At 41.9% G+C, this 17488-nt stretch overlaps 2 protein-coding genes across 2 annotated transcripts in view; one reads left to right on the forward strand and one right to left on the reverse strand.

Moving 5' to 3' along the window:
* The window catches only part of atp1a3b (ATPase Na+/K+ transporting subunit alpha 3b), a 19186-nt gene extending 7760 nt beyond the window's left edge, over positions 1-11426 (forward strand). The window contains exons 3-23 of the mRNA XM_079343654.1: positions 2287-2406; positions 3008-3067; positions 3300-3503; positions 3628-3741; positions 3944-4078; positions 4191-4308; positions 4471-4739; positions 4827-5025; positions 5137-5381; positions 5484-5676; positions 6464-6639; positions 6763-6899; positions 6995-7145; positions 7727-7895; positions 8109-8263; positions 8365-8488; positions 8698-8843; positions 8937-9067; positions 9234-9335; positions 9450-9541; positions 9843-11426. Of these exons, the coding sequence (XP_079199780.1) occupies positions 2287-2406; positions 3008-3067; positions 3300-3503; positions 3628-3741; positions 3944-4078; positions 4191-4308; positions 4471-4739; positions 4827-5025; positions 5137-5381; positions 5484-5676; positions 6464-6639; positions 6763-6899; positions 6995-7145; positions 7727-7895; positions 8109-8263; positions 8365-8488; positions 8698-8843; positions 8937-9067; positions 9234-9335; positions 9450-9541; positions 9843-9871 (3069 nt within the window). The 3' untranslated portion in view covers positions 9872-11426. The remainder of the gene's footprint in view (positions 1-2286; positions 2407-3007; positions 3068-3299; positions 3504-3627; positions 3742-3943; positions 4079-4190; positions 4309-4470; positions 4740-4826; positions 5026-5136; positions 5382-5483; positions 5677-6463; positions 6640-6762; positions 6900-6994; positions 7146-7726; positions 7896-8108; positions 8264-8364; positions 8489-8697; positions 8844-8936; positions 9068-9233; positions 9336-9449; positions 9542-9842) is intronic.
* A 1822-nt stretch (positions 11427-13248) lies between these two features.
* Positions 13249-17429, reverse strand: rabac1 (Rab acceptor 1 (prenylated)). Its single transcript, XM_079343047.1, has 6 exons — positions 17317-17429; positions 15712-15847; positions 15302-15514; positions 15016-15113; positions 14340-14441; positions 13249-14114 (listed from the first exon to the last, which is right to left on the reverse strand). Exons 2-6 carry the CDS (start codon positions 15831-15833, stop codon positions 14026-14028), a joined length of 624 nt encoding a protein of 207 aa, XP_079199173.1. The 5' UTR covers positions 15834-15847; positions 17317-17429; the 3' UTR covers positions 13249-14025.
* Between the last annotated feature and the right edge of the window lie 59 nt (positions 17430-17488).

Raw genomic sequence — 17488 nt, forward strand, 5'->3', positions numbered from 1 at the left:
TTGTGGGAGAAAGAGAAAGTAGCCATAACAACAACATTACACCAACAAATGCAGACTCACACACCTGCCTGTCTGTCAGCAGTGAGATTGTGGCACCTTTTTGACACCTGATTAGGAGCTAAATCTGACACTTTCCATATCATTCAACACCTTTGATCTCTGTACAAGGAGATATGGAGCCTTCATTCACCAACTGAATCCCTCCATCGATAGTTAGACACAGTTACTCTGCCAAATACAGACAATAAACACATATATATTAACGCCCACAGACACACACATACACACATATCCTGGGTCTGTCTCACAAGGGGATAAGCAGCAGTACTTTTCCACTGCAGTCTGCTTCATGCAGCCTCAAACCTCACCAGGCCTGCCTGGTCTTGCTGCGGCAGGAGATTTGCTCACCTGCGCTTTTGTTGCAGAAGCCTCTGTGTGTGCATGTAGTGATGTGTATCTGCAGTCCCTCCCTCTTAAACACATGCCACTCTTTGTGCCTGACATGCTCGAGCGAGTGGTTTTATTGTTTGTTCAAATTCAGAAGTGGTCGTTGAGCCGCCCATACTCAACACTTCATTATGTGAGTGAGAGTTCACAACGTCCACATGTTGTCTCACGAAGCCTTTTTTCCCCCTTTAATGAAGACAAACCAGAAACACTGGTCTGTGTTATCACATTAAAATCCAGCAGGTACAGACAGGTGATTTCACAACTGTTTTTCACAACAGCAGCCCAAAGTGGGAAATGCAATGGCAAACTGATCTTTGGTTGGTAGTCACATTTTGTTGCACTGCAGGAAGGAGTGTTTTGGATAGTTTGACTGAGTAACTTTGTCTATTGATGTGCGGAGAGGACTACAGACCTCGAAAGCTTTGTTCAAAGTAAATACACTTTGATAAATGATATAAAGGACAGAGCTGTTTGCTTGTTTCTTTGAAGTTTATACCACTATTTTAATTTTGTTGTCTGCATTTATTACATGTGCAGTTATTAAAATGAAGCTACACGGTCTCACCACTAGAGGGTGCTGTTTGATTTCAATCATTAACAACACCCTGCTGGATTTTGATATTTTTTGAGCAACAACCAGCCAATACTTCTCAGACAATCAATAAAATCCAAACCTTCGAGCTCATTGTTGTCATTGACATTCACTCTGTCTGATTTAGTGTCAAATATGCGACTTCCATATCAGCTGGACTCCAGCCCTCTGCATGAGTCATCATCGTCTATCTGATAGTATTGATCTGCCTCCATGTGCGTTTTCCCTTGATGACTTGGTTGTGTCAGTGTGAGGCCCCTCTCTCGGACCCTTGTCACCTTCTGCGAGGAATTCTTGCCTCTTTACGCCACCTTTGACCTTTGATGAAGGGCATTTGTATTGACGTGTCCCAGCGGTCATGCTGCTCTCCCTATAGAGCTAGAAAGACTAGAACGTGCAGCTCTGGGGGTTATTTATAGTTCACTCACGTCTACTTAAACAACATAAGCCGGGACAGTTATAGCATAGAGGGTACCAGGATGAAAGGGAAGGATGACGTGTTGTGTTGTCATGTGGATCATACTAGAATCTAATCAGAAAGTCTTTGATGAGTCTAAACTCTGTCGGTAACTTCAATCTCTCTTTTGTCCTAAGTGCTGCCTGCTAGATAATCCCAAGAATCCACTAAGCCAATAGTTATAACCTTACACTTAATGATGTTTGATGTTTCCATCAGACTGTTGTGGACATCAGAGCAGGACTAATTTGATGAAGGAAGATCACAGTAGGCAGCAGGGCATGCTTTAACGTTGTGCACTCTAAATATCAATGTGTCTGTGCAGGACAGAAAAAGCTTTTACCTTTTTGAGTCTTTTCTAAGTCCTTTGATGCTAGGTCTTATATATCAATGCTTTTCCTCTGGTATCGTGCTCATGAACTGAGAATACTTGATGTTATTACAATAGTTGCAGAGAAATAGAAGCTACCTCACAAGGCCACTTCACAAGGTTACAACCACATTTACAGTGTAATGAAATGGAGAACCCTCAAGGACAATTTACTAAATCTGAGGCTTTATTTCTGTCACAGTTAGTGACTGTAAATACTGTAAAAATGTCTGGCAAGATAGCCCTCTGAATACTGAAGGATTTCAAAGTATTTTCAGAGATGCAGATTATCTTTTGGTTATATAAATATAAATGTAAAGCCCAGAGAACATTAAGGATAATATACATGAACGCTAAGGCTACTATCTCCTTCACTCTAGTCCAAGGCATGTATAAAACATATGTGTGTGTCTATAGTATGGGCGGTCAGACAGTTACCGCGTTGCCACCACACAGGACAAAGATGACCGATCCCCCAAGAAGAAGAAGGGGGCGGAGGGAAAAAACATGGACGAACTGAAGAAGGAAGTGCCCATTGTAAGTAAAAGTCTTCTTTGATCTCTAAATACTTGTGGACCCGTGTTTGAGGCCAATGCACTTTTGATTCTGTCAGTTAAAATCAGATCAATTTGACAAATTGATCTCTGGCACTATTCCCCAAAAAAATAAAAAAACATCTGTCACCGTCCATGCATTTAAGGATGTATGAAGTTTTACCTTCAGCTTTTGAAAAAAAAAAAAAAAAAACCTCCTGGAACTTATAGCCAATAAAGGGAATTGATGCAGACTCTGTTGGAGAGAAAGGAAGGCTTTCTCATACAGGCCACGACGTTGTATTTTTTACTGGTAAGAGTGGTGACTTGTTATCAAAAGGACATCACCTTGATCGAACGTCCCAGCGCAAGAAACAGACACCTGGGTCGCCAAATGTGGCGGGCCTGATACTCGTATCTCTCAGGTGAACTGCATGCATGGACTAAATTTACAACTTTCATAAAAGTTCTTTAAAACTCTTTTTTCATCAATCAGTTTGTACTTTTTAACTACTTCCTTGAAATGTTAATGCATGCGAATAGTGGTGACTAAAAGATACGTTTAACCATGCAGAGCTCTCATTATTTCTTCATCTTTTTTCCAGACGGAACACAAGATGTCCATAGAGGAGGTATGCAGGAAACTCCAGACTGACATTGTCCAGGTGAGTGTATCATTCCTCTTAGTATGTTCAGCTGTGGATCAGAGCTGTTTCTGTAGTTGGCCACTAGATGGCATAAGAGTACTTTTTTTGGTATTACAGTTTTTGTCAATTCAACCCTGCCCTGGTCTTTAAAAACAAAAATAGAGCGAGTTGAGTTTTTGTTTTTATTCACAATGTCAGCCTCCTCTTTCACTGCTGACTCCACATGTCTTTACCTCTGTGTCTCCTACAGGGCCTGACCAATGCCAAGGCTGCAGAGTTTCTGATTAGGGATGGTCCCAATGCTCTCACCCCTCCTCCCACTACCCCAGAGTGGGTCAAGTTCTGTCGCCAGCTGTTTGGTGGATTCTCCATCCTGCTGTGGACTGGCGCCATCCTCTGCTTCCTGGCCTATGCCATCCAGGCAGCCACTGAGGACGATCCTGCAGGAGACAATGTAAGCCATCCTTACACTTGTATACTCTCACATATTTACATCTGGCCCTTTCACACCTCGGTAACACCTCTGACAGATGTACAGTGTATAACGATATGCTCTCTTCCTGTCTCTGTCTCTCTAGTTGTACCTAGGTATTGTGCTCACAGCTGTCGTCATCATCACCGGTTGTTTCTCATACTTTCAAGAGGCCAAGAGCTCCAAAATCATGGAGTCTTTTAAGAACATGGTGCCTCAGGTAAATCTATGTTTTAACTTTACTCTACTGTGACAATATATCCTTGAACGTTTATATTTCTACCACTTACAATAGTTACATTCCGAATTATAGGTGACAAGAAGCCAGCTCGTGTCCCTTTACAGCCTAATGTGTGTGTTTGTCATCTATGAACACATTGTAGAGCTAAATGGTTCTAACCATCGCTGATATTTTCCTGCAGCAAGCCTTGGTGATCCGTGAGGGTGAGAAGGTACAGATCAATGCTGAAGAAGTCGTAGCTGGTGATCTGATTGAAGTGAAGGGAGGAGACAGGATCCCTGCTGACATTAGGGTGGTCTCTGCTCATGGCTGCAAGGTACACACACACACACACACACACGTTTTGCATGCACACACATCAAAGTCTAGCATTTTTTTAAAACCAAACATCATGTTTGTTTTTTTTTGTTTTTTTTGTTGCCCTGTAGGTCGATAACTCCTCCCTAACAGGCGAGTCAGAGCCTCAGAGCAGGTCACCTGACTGTACCCATGACAACCCCTTGGAGACCCGCAACGTTGCTTTCTTCTCTACCAACTGTGTAGAAGGTATGGTCACCATGGTAACCACCAGTGTAACCAGCTGTTATGAACATATGTATGTCTGTGGCTGGCTTTAAGGGATACAAACTTTTTCACTTTTAACTGAGAATGTTAGTCTTGAGAACCTTTGACACAAATATTACATTTCTGGTCTTTTCCCCAAATCAGGCACCGCTCGTGGCCTTGTTATCTGCACCGGAGACCGCACAGTCATGGGTCGCATCGCTACTCTGACTTCTGGTCTGGAGACCGGCAAGACCCCCATCGCCAAGGAGATTGAGCATTTCATCCATATCATCACTGGTGTGGCCGTGTTCCTTGGTGTCACATTCTTCATCCTGGCCATCATCCTGGGTTACAGCTGGCTGGAGGCTGTCATCTTCCTCATCGGTATTATCGTGGCTAATGTGCCTGAGGGGCTGCTGGCCACTGTCACTGTAAGTGACAAATGAATTCTTTACTTTCTCTTGTGCTTCTTTATCATTGATTCATTCAAACAAAACATCATACATCTTCTTCTGCAGGTATGTCTGACCTTGACTGCCAAACGTATGGCTAAGAAGAACTGCCTGGTGAAGAACTTGGAGGCTGTGGAAACCCTAGGCTCCACCTCCACCATCTGCTCCGACAAGACAGGAACCCTGACCCAGAACAGGATGACCGTGGCCCATATGTGGTTTGACAACCAGATCCACGAGGCCGACACCACAGAGGACCAGTCTGGTGAGGGAGCAGAGAGGATGCAGACACTGCTGATGACATGTTTTACCGCTGCAAATGATTTTCAGAAAACGACAAAGGTTAATAATATGCACATTTCTGTTCGTTCCGCAGGTGCTTCTTTCGACAAGAGCTCAGTGACCTGGCTGTCTCTGGCTCGTATTGCTGGTCTGTGTAACCGTGCTCAGTTCAAAGCAGGACAAGACTCACTGCCCATCCTGAAGCGAGACGTTGCTGGAGATGCCTCAGAGTCTGCCCTGCTTAAGTGCATCGAGCTGTCCTGCGGCTCAGTCAGAGCTATGAGGGACAGGAACAAGAAGGTGGCTGAGATCCCCTTTAACTCCACCAACAAATATCAGGTAAGAAACTTGATATATGACAGCCCTGTTCACACGTTGAAACTAAATAAATCCACACACACTAGTCACGACATCGACTTACTCACTGTTTTTCTCCTTTAGCTCTCAGTACATGAGACAGAGGATCCTAACGACAATCGTTACCTGCTGGTGATGAAGGGAGCACCTGAGAGGATTCTGGACAGATGCTCCACCATCATGATACAAGGCAAAGAGCAGCCTATGGACGAGGAGCTGAAAGAAGCTTTCCAGAATGCATACATGGAACTGGGAGGACTGGGAGAGAGAGTCCTGGGTAAGGATAGATGCATTCTTAATGCACTGATACATTTATGTGTCAGAACAATAACAACATTTATCAAAGTTACTTGGAAACAGTAACTTTATTTCTCCTTTATTCATTAGTGAAAATACTTTTGGCATTTATTCTTCGGCTGCCACTATGAAAATCCTTTATCTCCTAAATGTCTCTACCAACAGCTCTGTTATCACTTGCATAGTATCAATCAATCAATCTTTAGTTGTATAGCGTCAATCCATAACAGGTGTGATCTCAAGACATTTTACAAAAAGCAGGTAGAGGACCTTCCTCTTTATCTGTTAACATTAGTAAAGAGCAGGTAAAAAGACCCTGCTCATTGTTGTTGTTACAAAAAGCAGGTAAAGACCTTACTTATCACTACTTTACAAGGACCCAGCTTAATCTGTCATAACATGGCAAGAAAAAAAAACTTCCTTTTAACAGGCAGAAATCTTCTATCTGGTGTTCTTTTAACAGTTTGCCTCATATAGGAGGTGGAGAATAAAAACAAACATGTTTCAGACATTTTATTTCCCTGAAATCAAAATGTATGATACATAGTTTTCCTTGGATAACGCCTATACATGAGTAAAAAAAAGAAAAAAATCCCTGACTTGCACTGCAGGTGACCATAGTTTCCTCATAACTACACACCAACTTATTTTTTCAACTTAATATATGCTTGATGAGTAAACTAGACGACATTTAAATGTGATTTGAGTTGAAGGTGGCGCTGAGAAGATCTTTAAACATTTCAAATGACTCATTTATTCTCTTCCAGGTTTCTGCCATGTAATGATGCCAGAGGATCAGTACCCCAAGGGCTTTGCCTTTGACACAGATGATGTCAATTTCCAGACAGACAACCTTTGCTTTGTTGGCCTCATGTCCATGATTGACCCTCCCCGTGCTGCTGTACCTGATGCTGTGGGTAAATGCAGATCTGCTGGTATTAAGGTAAGGGAGATTTATTTAAAGCCTACTCTTCATTTTTCTGTATCTCTTGTAATGTTTAAGAATAAAGTACACCTTTCTTAAGATCATTCACTTAATCCTAGTTGTTCTTTTTATTGCTGATAGGTCATTATGGTCACTGGAGATCACCCAATCACAGCCAAGGCCATTGCCAAGGGCGTGGGCATCATCTCCGAGGGCAACGAGACAGTGGAGGACATAGCTGCTCGCCTCAACATTCCTGTGAGCCAGGTCAACCCCAGGTAAAGAAGCGTCATGCAAAACAAACACAAACCTATAGGACAATCACTCGCAAACAAAGGACACCAAAGATGACTTTTTATCTGTCTTTATTCAGGGATGCCAAGGCTTGTGTGATCCACGGCACAGACCTGAAAGATCTTTCTCAGGATCAGATGGACGACATCCTGAGGAACCACACAGAGATCGTGTTTGCCAGGACCTCCCCACAGCAGAAGCTCATCATTGTGGAGGGCTGCCAGCGACTGGTGGGAACACTTTCAGATTGTTCGAATGAAATGCCTTGTAAACTATCACAGTTTTTACAGACTGTGGGAGGGTGACGCCCCTGTAACTCTTTTTACGGGGTGTCCCGGGGTTAAAATCCAACCTGTGGCTCCTTTCCCGCATGTCAATCTCCATTCTCTCTCTCTCTCCCTGATTTCCTTTTCTATCTACTGTCCTGTCTCTCCTATTAAGGCTCAGAAGCCCAACAATTTAATCTTAAAGAGTTATTTGACTTTTTGAACAGCAGATGGCGCTGGTTATCTGCTGAAGGCGGATTCCCTGACTTGTAGAAAAAAATATCTTTTTACCAAGACCTACTGAGTGTTTTCCTTTAAATGTGAATCATTACATGTTAACTAATTTATTTTAAAAATGTGATACTAATAATGTTACTGAAATTTATAGACATCTTATAAACATTGAGGTTGGTCATAGTTTATCATGATTATTCTTAAATGACACTAATACAGTGGATATTCATTCATTTTTAAATGAAGAATATATGCTTTTGTCTGTGTATTTATGCTCTTTAAACTCACCTCTTTTACTTTTTCTCACCCAGGGTGCCATTGTAGCTGTGACAGGTGATGGTGTGAATGACTCACCTGCTCTGAAAAAGGCCGACATCGGTGTTGCCATGGGGATCTCAGGCTCAGATGTGTCCAAACAGGCTGCGGACATGATCTTGTTGGATGACAACTTTGCCTCTATTGTGACAGGAGTGGAAGAAGGTGAGAAGACCCAGGGTATAGGAGTGTAGAGGAAAATGAACACAAAGAACAGTTTATGATGAAAGAACATATAGTAAGAGAAAGGATCTAGAACAAGATTTAGGCCTTAAAAGATTAACTTGAATATTCAGACACAGATGAGGAGTCATAATCTTTGACAAAAGAGACAAACAGTAGAACTGCAAAGTGACCCGTCTGTTTTTCTCCCATCAGGCCGTTTGATCTTTGATAATCTGAAGAAGTCCATCGCCTACACCCTGACCAGCAACATCCCAGAGATCACTCCCTTCCTGTTTTTCATCATTGTCAACATTCCCCTGCCACTTGGAACCATCACCATCCTCTGTATCGACCTGGGAACTGACATGGTGAGAGTCAATCGAACTCTTGCTGTCTTTTTTAACACCCTCAAACACTGAATCTAGCTCCTGTCAACACAACATACAACATTTCCCCCCTCTTCCCTCAGGTACCTGCGATCTCCCTGGCCTATGAAGCAGCTGAGAGCGACATCATGAAGCGTCAGCCCAGGAACCCATTCAGGGACAAGCTGGTGAACGAGAGGCTTATCAGCATTGCCTATGGACAAATCGGTAGGTGAAATGAAAATGTCATCCCCTGAGCCAGGCTATGAATTGTCTTTGTTCTGGATTGTAGTTTGATCTTGCTTGTCTGGAAGTAATTTTGCTGTAGAATCAACTTGATCCCCCTTTGATGTTCACAAATAACCGTTACAGAATTATGTTTGGAGCGACCTCAGTGAGATTTAAATAAAAATCTGTGCCTGTGTTTTTTTCCTCAGGTATGATCCAGGCTCTTGGAGGCTTTTTCGCCTACTTTGTCATCTTGGCTGAAAATGGTTTCCTGCCCAGTATACTTGTAGGTATCAGGCTTAACTGGGACGACCGCTCAGTCAACGACCTGGAAGACAGCTATGGCCAGCAGTGGGTAAGTGTGTGGCTTTTTGTTAACATATAGGTGTGTTTCAGCATTTACTATGTTCACTATGTAAGTGTCTCTTCTTCTTCTCCTGAACCTCAGACATATGAGCAGAGGAAGATAGTAGAGTTTACATGCCACACAGCCTTCTTTGTCAGTATTGTGGTCGTGCAGTGGGCTGATGTCATCATCTGCAAGACCCGACGTAACTCTGTGTTCCAGCAAGGCATGAGGTGAGTCCAGCAACTCTGTGGAGACACGCATGTAATAACCTATACTCTATATACCATACTATAATATCCTTTTGCTGGTAATTATTTGCAAAGCATGACTTCGATGTATTCCAGCCTCTGCACCCTCAGTTCTCCCTTTCAATATTTCTCATGTTTCTCAACACAGGAACAAGATCTTGATCTTCGGCCTGTTTGAAGAGACAGCCCTGGCTGCCTTCCTGTCCTACTGCCCAGGCATGGACGTGGCACTCAGGATGTATCCTCTTAAGTGAGTGCTATTGTCACATGTATCATATATATATTATTATATATTATATAATGGAATATATAATATGTTACCGCTTTTATTTTAATGGTGTCTTTTTCTTGTTTTTGCCTACAGGCCTACCTGGTGGTTCTGTGCATTCCCATACAGTTTCCTCATCTTTGTTTATGATGAAGTCCGAAAACTTCTCCTTCGCAGGCACCCAGGAGGTTTGTATTTTCTCCCGATCAGCAAATAACCCCTTAAGTAAATAGTTATGACTCATTTATGAGTATTATAGGTGCGAGTAGTCAGACTTTGTTGTCTTTGGACGAGGTTAGCTCTTTACACAGTTTTAGTTAAAAGCTAAACATGCTGCTTGCTCAGCTTCATATCTGCACTGCATTGACTCTTGAGTATTCACCAAAAAGTTAATTGAGTGGTATATTATCTATATATTGAATCATTTGGAATCATGACTCGTGAACTAACAATGAACTTCCCTGTGTTTTTTTCTTCTCTCTTGTGCAGGTTGGGTGGAGAGGGAGACATATTATTGATCGATGGAGCATCTTTGCTCAACCCCCCTCCATCTTCCACTTATTTCTCCCCCCTGTCACTCCATCCCTGGCAAGACACACCTCCAGACGCCCGCCCCCCTTAAAGACAAAAACGGCTTTGAAGCAATTTTCATCACAACTTCCCCAAAGATTAAAAACAGCAAAAGCACCTTTACAACTTTCTACATTGACCGCCCCCTTTCCCCCATCTCCTATGATACTCTTTGCATGTGTTCTCTCACTGCTGTGTACATAAACCAATATATCTACCAAACGGCAGCTGCATATTGTGTATGTAGATTCGAATGAGCTAAGGATACAAAGAGAGTGTCTATGCTCTGCAAAAAAGGGCCATCCAGCTCCTTACCCTCCCTGGTACTTCCCTGCTCTCTTCCCCTCGTATTTCTCTATACCTTCATTCCTCTCTTCACCTTCTCATCCTCCTCTTCGCCAACCCTTTGCTTGTCCTCCAATCACACACAGATACAAAGATCACACAGTGAGATCCCAACACCGACACCACTTCGACTGCCACCTCTTGCCTCTGTCTTCTGTCTGTGGAGGACCAGTGGAGTGGTCATTTCCCTGTCGTTCTCTCTGCGACCATTTTCTTTCTCTTATGTTCTCGACGGCCACAGTGTTGTTTTTTAATATGTGGGGTACAGGGGGGGGTTCGATGATTTTACTTGTCTTTTTTATTTATAAGACGAGAGGGGGGGAATGTGAGAGCTGCTTTTCCCTCATTTAGGTCTGACAAAGCACACCCCATGGCGTCCTGTGCCCCCTCTCTCCCCTGTCTGCCTGTCTCTCACACACCTCCTCTCCCTGCCCTCCTGCCCCGTTTGTCTCTGTTTGTGTGCACTGTGTGAAACATTGTCCTTGTTAATAACTATTACAGTACACCCCCCAAATCCCCCTCCCCGATGTTGGTAAATACAACTCAATCTTTCTGTGTGCTCTAGGAAATCTATATAATTCTATACTGAATTTAAATGAAACAATAAAAAAAATCATGTTGGAAAAACAGCTCGAGAGAGACATTCATAAAGAACATCACCAATGTTTGTGAGAGAGGGAAAAAAAAAGAAAAATGTGTCTCTCTTTTTGTTTTTTTGTTTGGTTTCAGTTATTTAGCTGGTTTTTCAGGAGGCTCCTCTGATACTGTAACAGCAGAGCAGGTTTTTCGCTTGTGTTTTTACATAAAGACACAAGAAACCAACCAAGGCTTTCAGGTTCCTGTCACTGCAGGTGTGCCGGTATGATGTGGTGCAGTGTGCTGTGATGTGGTGAGTGGTGGTGATGAGTCCACATGCCTGGGCGTCTATAACCGGATCAGGTCCAGCTCCAGTGCAGTCCAGGTCCTGGTCTGGCCCGGGTCTGTGTGCATGTATGTGATGGAGACCAGTGAAGGGCCAGCGGTCTCTGGCTGGGTCTGTCTCAGATGGCTGCAAGAGTCGAAATCCAAGAAGAAAAAAAAAACACGACTAGTAGAACATGTGTGTCAAATAAATGAAACCAACACTAATAAAACATCTAGAACATTTAATACAACCTAGACCCTTCTGTGTGTCTGTTTTTCTCTCTCTCGTTTTAATCAGTGTATTTTTCTTTTTAAAATTCAAATGCCTTTTTCATTAGTGCTCCTTCTTTGACAAGATTAACATGCACTTACCCACATGAAGAGAACATAAATAAAATATAAGGGACCTGTGTCTTTTCTTAAAATAAACTGCAACAAATAAAGATCTTGCTAAGACTGTTACATTTTGACTGTTACATACTGCACATAATAGATGTTGATATATATGATCAATGTAAATATTCATTGTGTTGAGCTATAAAACAAACTTCAATTATGAGCTGTATATTATGTAGCCCAATCTCAGCTCTTGTATACAGCAGACCTTGATCTTACACATCAGTCTATAACCTGTGAATCAATATGTAGGCTCCACCTCACTCAGGTCAAGCTCATTTAAAGTTGAATCCAAAACTATTGATTAGCTGGGGCTTGTATGTGTGAAGCTTAATTGTTGAACATAGCAGTGTGCACACAGAAGCCCACACACTACAAATCTGAGGATGGGATGCCACCTAGTGGTCAGTTTCTTAGCACTGCAACCTGCAAACTGTATAACGTTTAACAGCTTTTGAATCAAGCGCTGGCAGCATCCCAGGTTGATGCACCAAACCATCCTGAACATGTCAGTCCTGTCTAACACATGTAAATCAACGTTAAAGATGGAGTGTTACAAAAGGAGAGCAAATGCACCCTAAAAGGACATCAATTTTGGCCCAGGATGGCCTGGTAGCTCCATATATGACAGCTGCGTTCCTCTTCGAAGCGGCCCTGTGCTGCATGTCATCTCCTCGTCTCTCCCTTCTAATGTTTCTATAAACATGGATCACAGAACTGTCGGTTCTTAGATCTTGGTGCAGGTGATACAGTATGTATATATATATATATATATATAGTATACATACAACAAAAATAAATAGTCAATCAATCATATGCTCAGTAAGTAGGAAGAGATATTCTGATTAAGTTATTTACCAAAAGGAACATTTCTTGGAATAAAGAGGTCGTATATCTTTCATGTTAAGGGAACAGACTGTAATTGTGTTACCGCTCTGTGCCACAAGGGTCATCTATTTTATATGAACCTCTTATTGCCCCCCTAGTACACAAATCAAGCATATTATAACTAAACGTACAGCTCTGTAATGTGAGAGTTACAGATGGTATGGTCCAAAAGGTAACCTTGCCATTTCCTGTGAGAATGTAGGACAAGTCCCTTTCAGTTAAAAACTTTTTAACACTGCTCTAGTACCATCCAATGACAAATACATTGTCTCCAACTCACACACACACATAAACTCACAGGCACATCCACTTTCTGACACTCTCACACTGACCAACACACACACACACACACACACACACTCTCACCCTCTAATTTCCCCTGTGTCTCTGCAGTGAGCTCACTGCAGTGAGACCCCCCCCCCACCCCCCTTCCACCCACACCTCCCCCTTGCCACCCTCCGTATAATAGAATATCGATCGCTCGCCTTTGCCGCAGTGTGTCTGTGGACGAGTTTGTGTCTGACTGGGGCCCTCCAAGGTCATCGCCATGGCAACATGAGCATGGGGTCCTCTTACTGTGCAGTCACAGAGCAAGAGGTCACAGGGGTCACATGAAAAGGGGGACAAAAGGGGGGACCACAGGGCAGACAAGAGGGGGTTGGCGAGTGCTGCAGTGTTCGGTGTGCTGGAGATAGAGAAGAAGAGGCACGAAGGCTGCAACTGTCCGATTCCACCGTGTATTCAATGCAGGGCACAAAACAAGCAACACTTAAAGATGAGAACAGCGAGAAAATAACTTATCAGCCATTTATTGCACTTCCATGATTCGACTGAAATACAAAAACACCCAACAAACATCGATGTGTAAACAAATGAGTAAATGTTTCAAAACCCTTTAGAAAGTAAAGCTGATAAATACGCTCACAGACAGTCGGCAAAGTAATACAATCCCCCATAATATACAGAGCTTCCATCCAGCTGGCTATGTTAATGACCCCTCCTGAAACACAGAATGGTTTCATCTGCTGATTCCCCTTGAATTCAAACTTCTTTTTGAACATAATCATTATCAGAGGTAAATATTTTTAAAGCTTTAAATGGCACTTTTTTTTCCCAACTCTGATGAATAACAACCATTGCATTACCTAACAAATTGTTGCACAGTAAGTTTGTAATTGAGTCAGCTGATTTTAAACGAAGAAGCTGAAGAAATTTACAGTGGACAGGATTTGACACGAACCAGAGGTATGCAAGTTAGAGAATATGTATAGAGAGGTTTATAATCTGCATGAACACTTTGCTTAAATACTCATTAACAATTAATTTGTGCAAATTGTAGATTAACTGTATGACTGAGTTTGCTATACAGTCTGTAACAGCCACGACTTCAGAGGCAAGACAAGGTGCATTCCTCAAACACGAGGCAGGATACTAGGAATACAGGATGCACAGGACGATAAGGAACAGAGAAGAAGCAGTTTTTTCCTCAACCCCTCCGAGCTTACATTATTACAGGGTCAAAGTGATGACTGATAGTTGAGCGGCACCTGCTGACAGTTCAGCCTGTTCTTCACACAGGCTCCATGAAGAGCTCTTCCATGTCAGATTCCTCCAGCTCACGGAAACCAGCGTGAGTGCCAATCACAAACAGCGTTGCTCCTGAGAGGAGACGTGACAAATGAAAAAGGTGGAATGTGAGGAGAAAAACAAGACGAACAGGAAGAAGGGCTTTGAAAGCAGTGTCTGTTTACAGCTACAAATTCTTGATTTGACAGCAGAGTGCTGTTGAAACCCACTTATCACAAATGACATGAGAAGTATATAAAAATAGTCTTAAAAGACGTGAATATAAATGAATGGGGGGAATAGAATTGTCAGGCTTACCCAGGACCCAAAAGACTGCAGCTCCAGCTCCAGCTAACCAGAACACAGGCAGAGAGAGAGCTCCAGCCAGACTCATCTGGTGAGGGACAGTCAGCTCCTTGCCTGGTTTGGATACAAATGACAGGTTTATTTACACAGATAGGATCATATTCTCCCTTTTGCAGGTCTGGTTAAGTTGACTTTTAAAACAATAGAAAGGTGGAGGTTAATGAATAAATGTACATGCTCTGCTTAGTGTATAATTGTGATAGGACATTATGATGGTGTGCATGGGGAAAGTTACCACAGTTGCTAACAACAAATACCTCCTGCAACCCTTCTTACTTCAGATGTTTTCTTGCTTTAGCTTCTACAGAATAATAATAAAGCTTTATTGCAGACACAGGTCCATATCAAACACATACAGTATGTCTGTATGTTGTTGTTGTTCTATTGTCTGTGTAATTTGTATGTCCATGCTTGCACCAACCTGTGAGTCTGGCTTGGAATTGTGGATCAAAATGTATCAAACAGTAAGAAGTTTTAAGACAAGACCCATACCAACATTAAACATGCTTAGAGTATGAAAAGCTTCAGTAATAGGTTAGAATATATAGGTTCAGTGTCACAAGGATTCACAGTGTTGAGCAGGTAATATTCTGATGGATTGCAAAGTGTAGTCGGCAGCTTTTCTCACCGAGGACAACCAGTTTGGACTCCTGGGACTTGAGGTGAATAATGTAGAAGGCACCAACGAACACAGCCAAGGCAATCAGTAACATGGGAGAGCTGATTCTGAGGAGAAGAAACATCAAGGGTCCAGTCAATCTTCAGACTTAGTTACAATCGTAACAATTGTAGGGAACACTTTCTAGCTCTGTTCCTCCTTCTGTCATGTTTCCAGTGGCCAAAGCCTTCCTGTGTGCATCAGATACAGACTGTGTGAGTAAGAGCTGGTCAGAGCTCCTCTCTGTTGGCCTTACATGCAGTAGAGGATGAGACCCATGAAGATGAAGGTATAGTTGCTGTTGTAAGTATCCACGTTTTTCACCACTCTCTGGCACAACTCTCCGAAGTTGCGCGGTTTTGAAAACTTGCGTTGGTCTACAAAGCTGGCCCAAGGTCGAATGGACACTCGGCGCTTGTCGATCCACTCTTTGGCCATGCTGACTGAGAAGCCTTTGGGGAGCCAAAGCCTGCACAAAAGATGAATAACAGAAAACATAAACAAGTGCAAAAATAAAAAAGGTTACATAATGTGGTTCAGCCTCAAAGACTGCATTACGACGGGGTGGGGTTGTGTATTTGTTAATGTTATGAATTGTTAATGCAATGTTAATCATTAAAATAATAACAATAATAATAATAATAATAATAATAATTGGACCCTTACTTTGCCAGGACCCCAGCTCCACCTGTACCAGTTGGTTGAGCATCCTCCGCAGTGAACAGATCTCCAGCCTTGCTGTCCATGTCTACAAGACAGTTCTCCCCCTTTGGAGCTCCAGATGGCATCTACAGACTGCCTGCTGCAGGAAAAACAGGCACAAACCAGTTAAGATATAAAACATTCATAGCATTCGAACAGCAGATATAATTGTGTCTGTAGCTTTTCGTTTTTTTGTCTAAACAATGGGGGGAGGATGTATCAGCTGTCATCAGACGACAACAAATTCATTAGATAAATTAAATGCAGTCAACTAGTGCTGGGTATAAACAATAATAATAATAATAATAATAACAACACTGTTTCAGACCATGACTGAAGTGAAATACGCAGGTTTTGTTAATGCTAAATTGAGGGAATCTCTGAGTTCCCAGATTAGGAGTTAACAGGTTGCTGTTTTTTTCCAAGAAACTTTGAGTTTCTTTCAGTCCCTTATTCTCCTATTGAGCCTTAATAAACAATCAGACAAGTTGCATCCTGTCACTCATGCAGAGGGAATCAAAGTGTATACTTAAAAGCATTGGTGAGATGAAATTGTTACAAATGTGAAAAGTCCTTTTGGTTAGATATTTTCATAGCTATTTTCTTTTTGGCCAATTTAGACCTTAATGATCAATTAGCCATGAGCGCAAAGAAAGAGAGAGCAAACACCACTATCACTAGATTCAAATATTACACATTGTGGATTCACCCACAACTAGTATTAAATCTATATAACACTGTTCCACTGTCAGGTTTGACAGGTTGACTGATGAATAATAATATTTGTTTAATGTTTAAGTGTTGTCTTAGTTGACATATCATGCTGGAGATAAGGTCACCTTATAAATGACTGATCATGGCTGGCATTTGCACATGTCAGGTCTTCTACCCCTCTATTAAAATGGTAACTCTATCTATCTATCACACACTGGCTGTGAGTATTGTCAATATATTTATCTTTCTATTTAAGATTTTACAAACAATAGGCAGTTACAGCTTAATAATGGTAAAGGGTTGATTTATCGACGTCCATTATTCACAATTAAAACAGACAACTAAACCGAACTAATTGTAAGAGGCATTTATTTTCAAACTATTTAGTTTATGAAAACAGAAAAGAGTTCTTAAATTCTTATTAGTACAGTCTGAAAACACTACAAATTCAAAGCACAGATAAAGCAGTAATGATAGTAACAGTCGTAGTTATACAGAGACGGAATTAACGCTGCCACATCACCAAACAGGACGTTCAAAAAAAATCATTACCGAAATCCTATACCATCATTTCGGAGTTTGTGTATCATGTAGACCTACATAAAATACCAGTAGAACATGTTGGAGGCCTATTGTTAAAGGAAAAAAAACTACTAATACTACTCACTGTTACTTATACAACTTTGTTGTTTTTTTAAGAAGAGTGTCACTCAGTTAGCGCCTCTTCTTCCGTCAATAACAGACTCAGGCAGAGAGATACTGTATACACGCCTACACTGCGCATGCGCTTAAGAGGATGTTACAAACTGGGATAAGTCATTTAATCGATAAAATATGTGTTGAAAATTTACTTACAGTTAAACTTTGACAAGACTGCCTCAGATCTTTTGTTGCTGTTCTCTTGTTCACGGATGTGATGTGGATTTTTTTTTTTTACTTCCTGTCTAGGCAAAAAACAGCAGCGCCACCTGTTGGTCGCACACGGGGAGTGCCGACTTTACTTCTTCGGTGGTGTTTAAAAGCGCTC

Source organism: Symphodus melops (genome assembly GCF_947650265.1).
Source record: "Symphodus melops genome assembly, chromosome: 5".
NCBI classification, from domain to species: domain Eukaryota; kingdom Metazoa; phylum Chordata; class Actinopteri; order Labriformes; family Labridae; genus Symphodus; species Symphodus melops.